Genomic DNA, 8,708 nt, shown 5'->3' with positions numbered 1-8,708 from the left:
CTCCGCTGGTCGATATAAACTCGTGCCCCCCTCTTCTCGCCACCTTCCTGCTGTCCACCGCCTGCTCATCCTTCTCCACAGTGTCCCAGTCCTCCGTAGCCATCGCCTCCGCCTGGAGATTCGGCCGTAGTGGAAGACCTTCCGGTAGCACGAGTGGTGGCACCAGGCAGACCGCAAGGCACACGGAGCCCGCGGTGTCTTGCAAATCGGCGGAGCACGGAAACCGCTGCACTAGGGGTGGCATCAGGAACCAGCAACCCAGGAATCTGGGACAACATCTGGAGTCGCCATTGACCTGCGGAACACCCCGTTTCTTAGCAAAACGACATGGTAACGGTTGTGAGTCCCAATCCAGAGAGTGGCAAGAAGCTTTGAGATGAAGTCATTGATCCAGGTGTAGATATTGCACAGATTCCGGAAGCTAAGGATTCCTGCTTCAGATTTCAAGAGGCGCAGCTTCAGAACCGAAGGCAAAACTTGCCAGGAATGCAATCGGGAGCCTACAGTATCTTAGACCCGATAATCCGCCCATAAAAGAGAGCCTTGAGGCAAGGAATCGGTGGCGTAGCTGGACAGGTGCAGAGAACTTAAGATCTGGAAATTCGACGCACCCAAGGGAACTGCAACTAGTACTTATCTGCGAGCCAAAAACCTGACAAACGGAAGCTGCATCTTAAATCCAAGTGGGGAACATTAGGATCCTTAGGGTTCCGCGGAGATGGCCACCGCATCGCTGGACGCACTGCAAGCAGCCTATGTGGACTTCAGTGAGCTAACACTAAGAGAGGTGTGCATCCCAAACTGGCCAATAACCCAGTAATCAATCTCCATTTTGATCAGCAGAAGTTTAAAAAGATCATGTTTCTTAAAGATTCTATAGTGAAAGGAATAAAAGATTGCATTCATAAATGCGTTCCTTCTGTTTAGGGTTTCGTTTCAAACATTTTTAAATTAAACTGCAGAATATATGCATATCTCAGTAAATGTATTTATGATATGTTAAATGATTTATGATATGATGAAATCAGTATGATAAGAAATGAAATTTAAATAAGCCCATATATTCATACGTTTGTTCTACATGTAGTGATTTCAAGTTGTGTTAGCCCAAAGCAAAGGATTATAGCTTAATTAGTTGCACAAGGGCACAACTTTCGACTCAGATCTAATACCTCCACCATTTTCCCCCCAGAAAGTCGGCCATGGGTCCTACGGAGTGGTCTGCAAGGCCGTCTGGCGCGACAGGCTGGTGGCCGTCAAGGAGTTCTTCGCCAGCGCCGAGCAGAAGGACATCGAGAAGGAGGTGAAGCAGCTGTCGCGCGTGAAGCACCCGAACATCATCGCTCTGCACGGCATATCCTCGTACCAGCAGGCCACCTACCTGATCATGGAGTACGCCGAAGGTGGATCCCTGCACAACTTCCTCCACGGCAAGGTGAAGCCGGCCTATTCCCTAGCCCACGCCATGAGCTGGGCGCGCCAATGTGCGGAGGTAGGTCTTCCGTCATCAAGAGGCGCTTTTATCGTAGAGCCCAACCCTGTAGATCCAATTCGTTGGTATCTTGTGGAATAATGACTCAAATGGTTTATAGTAATTCACATTGTTTGCATTTAAATACTTGAAGAGTTCCAATAACTATACCGCATAACTAGTAACTCATAGTTACTTAACTTACCTTCTTTAATTACATTTCCATTTGTTTTCCTTCCAGGGACTGGCATATTTGCATGCCATGACGCCGAAACCGCTGATCCATCGCGACGTGAAGCCGCTGAACCTGCTCCTGACCAACAAGGGGCGCAATCTGAAGATCTGCGACTTCGGCACGGTGGCGGACAAGTCGACCATGATGACCAACAATCGCGGCAGTGCCGCTTGGATGGCGCCCGAGGTCTTCGAAGGCTCCAAGTATACGGAGAAGTGTGACATTTTCAGCTGGGCCATTGTGCTATGGGAGGTGCTGTCCAGGAAGCAACCCTTTAAGGGCATCGACAATGCCTACACCATCCAGTGGAAGATCTACAAGGGTGCGTCCTCCACTTAACTCCACTTCCATCGACTTTATCATGCTCTGTTCACCTCCTAGGTGAACGCCCACCGCTGCTGACGACCTGCCCCAAGCGCATCGAGGACCTGATGACCGCCTGCTGGAAAACGGTGCCCGAGGATCGCCCGTCGATGCAGTACATAGTGGGCGTCATGCACGAGATCGTGAAGGACTACACGGGGGCGGACAAGGCCCTGGAATACACATTTGTTAATCAGCAGGTGAGGTGGACTCTTACAACTTACAATTTCCTTTAAATTCGATTTGAAAGTGGGATTCATTCGTGGTGAATCGCACTAACTACAACCATTTCCCTATACGCCTTACCCTTTTCCACGTAATACTAACTCTTGATCCTTGAACTGCTCGCAGATTGTCACCAAAGAGAGCGACGGCACGGTGGCCGCTCAACCGGATAGCCTCAGTTCGCAGGAGGGGGAACTGAGCCCCTCGTCCACACAGTTAACACCGACAACGGCGGCCAACGCCAATGTGAACGCGATAGCAATAACAGAAACAACGACTAGCTCAATGACCGAAAATACCTCATCAACATCATCGGACATCACGCCGACGAACTCGGGCCAACTTGACAATAATCCGCTATTCCACATGGTCAGCAATCGCTGGGACGCGATTCCCGAGGAGGATAGCAACGAGAGCCGGAACGATAGCTTCAACCTCACCTCGTCGGCGGAGGCCACGCAGCGCCTCGAGACGATCCGGAACGGCATGATCCTGATGGCCTGCAAGCCCATGGAGCAGCTCACCCTCGACGTGGAGGCGGTACGTCTTGCGATGGCTCAAAGTTGAGGAAATTCGCTGAAAGTGCATTTATATTTTGGTGTTATTGGGAACATTTGCTTCTCCTACGAGTGTTTTGCTATCCATAAATAAGTTGTATTGATCTTGAATGCAAATTATGTTTGTTTATAGTCTGAAGTATAAGATTAAGATCTAAATTCGAGCACAGTTCCTAAAAACCAAGCCAAACGTACATATATCCTTTGCAGTAACAAGAAAGTACACAACATTTATGCTAATTGAGTAAACCTTAACAAAAACTACCATTTGTTCATGTTAGAAGGTCAAACCACGTAAATTGTAAAGCAATAGTAATTTTGCCTTGAGATTCGCAGGTTTTTTCCCAAGAACACCACTGACTTATAGGTGTAACACGCTGAGCAGTTAGTAATAATGCCCCTTGATCTCTTTCCCCAGAATGGCTTTGATCTGAGTCGCAGCGAAAGCAGCAGCAGCAGCACGAACGGTGAGTTTGCCATCGGGAATGTCTGATTGTACGTCTATGAACCCACCTGCTGTCCGTATGTTTTCCGCCGATGTTCCTCCGTCTGCCGTGAATCACACGCACTTTGGCGTCGAACTGAGACACAATGGCGTGGTTCGGATTTTATATAATAGCATTTAATAACAACAATTTGAATAACAAAAGACAACGACTTGGTTGCACAAACATTCACAAGTGATTTCAGCAGTAGAATGCCCATGCAGAGTACTTCTTTGTGGAACATTAGGAGTAGATACTATTTCTATTCCAAAGGTTTACTGCTTCAATCCCTGAAAGAAACATTACAGTCCATGACAAAAGTTTGAAGGATTCAAAATCAAATTGGGGCAGTCTTAGATAGGAGCCTAATAATTCGAATAATGATAGCTTGTACTGGGGACTGTGATCACTTTTTAAGTAGATTCACTTAAAACCTTGGACTAGGGTATCCCGATGTCGACTCCACTATTCGTGTGGACCTTCGCAGGTCACCCTTACTAGAGCGTCCCAGCTTGACGCATTGTGTCCACCTCTGTGGCACGACAGCTGTTCGGTCTTGGCTCCCGCCAAAATAGGCACAGGTGACGCATTTTCGCCCAGTGTAAACAATGCACTCGCCAGCCCGCCCTCTCCTCTGTACCGCACATTGCCCAATGCCTGGTTAATTGGCCGCCGCGGTGTTTGTGCATAATCTATGTACATATATGCGAATGCGAATGTGAATTCGAGGGGAATCTTTTGAACATTATTCAATTGTCAATGGTCTGGCTGTGCGACTGCATAAATTATAAATATTTAGTGCGCTCATACGGATCGGATGGGATTGGATAGGTTTGGGATCTCGTGGGATCTCGTAATGCGGTGGGCGTACATAGTTGGGATAGATCGGGAATTTCTTAGCCATGAATCTAGCCTATTTTTAAATCAAACGCCTTTTATTCAAAATGTTTTCGAATTGCTTAAAGCGCAGAGGTTGATTTCATTAGCTTTGGAAGTTAAAGGGGAGTAGACATTTCAGGGTATGAATGTAAGACCAAATGTAGTTTCACATCTAAATACAACAATTCCTGAAATGACTTAAAACAATTTTCATAACATTTTTATTATACCATTAGTTTCCATCGAGCACGCACATTCGAATGCACAAAAAGTACATCGATTTGCACAGAACCAATATACCCCGCGGCGATTGCACGGTAGCGGCCCCAAATAGTTGCACAAAATTTCGCTGCACAATTAAATAATTTGTAATTTGTTAGCCTGGCAATTTTGGGACAGATTTATAGCCGAAGGCATGCTCCGTCGCTGCTGCCCGGCGAGCATAAACAACAACACCCCCCTCTTAGTGCGGAGTGGGGTGGATAGAGGGGGCGGTGCTCGGGAAGATCGGGGCAGATAGAAATCTGCCGTTGAAATATAGGAACGCACACATGACGATGCGATCGCCACGGACTTTTGAGCATCAGCCCCAGCGAAACGCGAAACATGACTCACCCGGCAATAATCTCACTTTTATTTCGATTTCGTCTATATGGCGCACACTCACACTCGCACACACACTCAGGCCAGATCGTAGAACTTATATATAGATCGGCGCATATAGCGGATATATGTGCGGGGCGATGTTACCGATTTGTATAATCGGTGGGAGCCGTCGAATCGAGTGGGCAAATCTCACTTGCTTCTCGGTTGACACAGACTGACGAGATCTCCGACTTACATATCCACATAGAAGCCATATGCCATATATAATATATACATATATATATAACCATATACTACATATATGGGATTTGTATCTGGCACATGGTATATGGTATATGGTATATGGAAGCCATGTACTGCGCTGGCAATGTGTAACTAGTAAATGCATCGGGATACTTTTTGGCTCTCAATGTTCTCGGAGTTCGCCGGCTGCGTCAGATGCCAATACACAGCAAGAAACTCACTCAAATGCAGCTTAAAATCCAGCATTAAATTCCATTTTCCCCATGAGTAGAAGTAAGAATCTAAACGAACATGGGAGTTGCAATGAATCATCCATGCCAAGTCCAGCAGTGAACCCTAATCTGATTTTGAACTACAATTTTTGCTCAGTGCAGGGAAATTATTCCGCTATCCGCTCACACCCCCGCCCCTCTGAGATTTCCCAACTGCAGATGCCAACTGCATTAATCACCGATCTCGATCAATGTTCGCCGCATCGAATTTGAATGAATCTTCATTGACTTTTGGTTCGTCATGGAATTTGGTGGGTGGGTGGGTTGGTTGTCTATTCATCGAAAGGGTTTTCTTGGGTTATTCTTGACCCACTACAATGTGCCCTACGATCTATACTGTTGATAGTAAGAACTAGTTGTTCCTTTTTTCCATTTCCTTTGTTTCTAAGACATGTACCTTCTAACCAAAGGATAGCTGATCAAATTCAAGCCTTTCTGGGATTCCTAGGCCATAAAAAGCCATTTGTGAAATTTTCGAAAATTACATTGTAATATTTCGACTGTACTCAGTAAGCTCTAAGTGCTGAGTCACTGAGTGCGGTATTCGAAAGCGTTTTTCAAATCGGTTCGCCGCCGAGTGACTCACCCACCACAGCACCGCACCGCACCGATTGCCTGTGCTTAACCCATGTGTTACTGCGTGTCCCAGGCTAAGAAACCACTTAACCCGCACATCTTGGGGCGTTTTCCGCCCCGCCGAGTGGGAATGATGCCACGGATTTGCGTTCTGGCCGCGTCATCGCCATCGGGGCCTCCGTATATAGTATATAACCTCCCCCACACCGAATCCCCCCCTCGGCGCTGCCGAGCAGATCCGAGCGATCTTGCCACGTCTGCAGAGCGTTCAGAAGGCAATCCCCGGCGCGAGAATTGGCGCGTTTGTTTGCCTTACGGCGGACGTGGACGTGGACGTGGTCGTGGTCGTGGTCGTGATCGTAGTCGTCTCGGCTTTGGCCTCAGTCTGCGTCCGAGAGCCGTGCGATATTGAGTGCTACGCGAAATGTTCCGGAGTGATCGGGATCGTCTGCAGCGCACTTTGCCGCAGAACTTGGCCAGCAGCGTTGCCTCCCCAAAGGAAATGCTCCCTAGAAAAGCTTGGAAGCCGCTTGCGCCCGTTTGCGAGTGAAATTTCCACAGCATTTGTGCGATTTGTTTGCGGTTTGTTTTCCCCCGAATCGAAAACAACAAAATAGGAATAACAAAAAGGCACCAGTGCTGTTCGGCGGAAGATCAGCAAGCAGAACTGAACTGAACTGAACTAAACAGAGTTGCGTTGTGTTGTATGTGCGGAAAACACGTCATCGCAAGAAAAACAGAGGCGGAAAAAAGAAAAGTGCCAGAGCACCAGTGCGGGCACAAGGATTTTCATCCGCAAACACAAGTGTTGAGTGTGAGGCATCCACCGATGCGAATGCCATATAGCCAGAGTGCCAATACAAAGATCCTGGAATCCCAAGATGTGCGACACACGCGCCCTCATCAACACCACGCAGACCAGCGATCTGCACAGTTGCTGGATCATATATAGTAGGTGGTGCTCCCAAACACCCATCCTTTGGGCTCTGCCAACTGGCGGAAGTTGCTTTTCACACTCACTCCCCTTACAGACATTTTCTTTCACATTTTCAGTTTTTTGTAGTAACTGGAGCAATTAATATTCATTCAAAACCTGCACCGATTGAAATAAATAGTAGCTTAGGAACTAAACAAAACCAGGATGGTTTTTGCAAGTTAATAGATTTATGCATTCATGCACATTTGCATCACTATTTCACAAATAAATTATTTCAATTTGCTTTTATAGATTTGAGTAAACTTTTAGATTTGGTTAGCAGTAATAGGATTCGCTTGAATTGCCATTTATTTCGTACCCTAAAGAATGCCACAAAACAATTTATTTTCCATATTCTTCTGAACATTGAAGAAAACAATCGGGTGTCTAAAAAATAATCAGGACTAAATTAAGTATTTACTGATTTGCAACTGTTTCTCTTTTTAATACTGAGGAAGTCATTTATACGACTTAAAGAGTAGTGGTAATATTTTTTTAAAGTCAAATGCTGGTGATTATGTTGAAACTATCTTAATCACATTCAATCTGAATCTGAGTTGGCACTAGTTCTTATTAAGTAAACTGAAAATATTGTCATTGCAGCAAAGAGCGATGGCCGCGAACGACTCACGGTGACGGACACCAAGCCGGTGATGATGACCACGGACCTGGCCAACAACAACAGCGGCAGCCACGCCCACGCGAACGGACTGCTGAGCCATGCGAATGGGCGGCAAGCGGTGGATGAGGAGCTGCAGGAGCAGGAGCACGAGCAGGAGATCGTCAACTCACTGGACGTGGACGTGGATCCCGACGAGGACGAGAACGACGGCACCGAGCAATCGCTGGCCGAGATCCTCGACCCGGAGCTGCAGCCAGAGCCCCCGATTCCCAACGATGCCGAGTCGCAGCTCATCTACCGGGAGCACCGGCACATGGCCAAGGAGTACCTGAGCGTCGACACGAACCTCTACTACGCGCAGGACTTCAAGGACAAGCTCATTGTGCAGATGGATCGCACCGAGCGCGAACAGAAGCAGGAGCTGCTGCGCAAGATGAAGGATAAGGTGCGCCAAGCTAAAATGTCCTTTAAGCGCTTTTTTAACTCCTTCTTCGTTTTCTTTTCACTCAGGAGGGTCTACAGAGTCTGTACAACAATCTGCAGCAGCAGTACGCTTCCCGCCGACTTGCGGCCGGCCATCATCCGCACCCTCATCCGCATCCACATCAGCATCAGCATCCACACTCGCATCCCCATCCGCACTCGCATGCGCAGCAGGAGGAGGGCAGTGGACTGCTGTCCGGATCGGTGGGCGGAGGCTCGGAGTCCGTGGAGGAAGGCTGGGTGGTCATCCCACCGCACCACAACGCGTAGTCTCGTGCGCCGTCGGATCGACTCTCTATGTCTTTTAGGCTAGTACTGTAACCTTTAATCCGTAATCCGTAATCCGTAATCCGTAATCTGTAATCTGTAATCCGTACTCTGTAATCCATAATCTGTAATCCAATATTCGTAATCTGTATCTGTACCATTAGCCATAGCACATTGTTTATTTCTATAGCTATAACTATTGCGGACGTGTTTGTTCGTTGTAAGCGTTTTTTTATTTAAGTTTAAGCGTATTTAGTCCGTGTTTCTTTTAATTTAGCAAACAACTGTTCTGATCCATTAGCAGTCTCGCAAACTTCATTTAGGTTTTAATATTATGGTAAAGCTTAATTACACACATACTTAGCATTAACACATGTATCTGACAAGGAGTAGACCAAAAAAATATAAAAACCATCGAAAGCAACGACAAAACAAACAGGCGCCCCTT

The 8,708-nt window shown here is 47.0% G+C and overlaps 1 protein-coding gene across 2 annotated transcripts; it reads left to right on the top strand.

The window, feature by feature from the left end:
- The first annotated feature begins 650 nt into the window (after positions 1-650).
- Positions 651-8,696, top strand: LOC122623310 (mitogen-activated protein kinase kinase kinase 7). 2 transcript variants are annotated; one of them, XM_043802390.1, is made up of 8 exons: positions 651-787; positions 1,193-1,492; positions 1,713-2,028; positions 2,088-2,269; positions 2,421-2,834; positions 3,270-3,318; positions 7,492-7,955; positions 8,021-8,696. In XM_043802390.1, the coding sequence occupies exons 1-8, from the start codon at positions 719-721 to the stop codon at positions 8,261-8,263; spliced, it is 2,037 nt and encodes a 678-aa protein (XP_043658325.1). In that variant the 5' UTR covers positions 651-718; the 3' UTR covers positions 8,264-8,696. The 2 variants fall into 2 exon arrangements, with proteins under 2 accessions (XP_043658325.1, XP_043658326.1); XM_043802391.1 differs by lacking the exons at positions 651-787; positions 1,193-1,492; positions 1,713-2,028; ... (1 more) ...; positions 2,421-2,834; positions 3,270-3,318 and adding an exon at positions 6,299-6,863.
- Positions 8,697-8,708: the final 12 nt, after the last annotated feature.

The sequence above is a fragment of the Drosophila teissieri genome, chromosome X, assembly GCF_016746235.2.
Source record: "Drosophila teissieri strain GT53w chromosome X, Prin_Dtei_1.1, whole genome shotgun sequence".
In the NCBI taxonomy this organism is placed as follows: Eukaryota; Metazoa; Arthropoda; class Insecta; order Diptera; family Drosophilidae; genus Drosophila; species Drosophila teissieri.
This window is presented reverse-complemented; position numbering and strand designations above follow the sequence as displayed.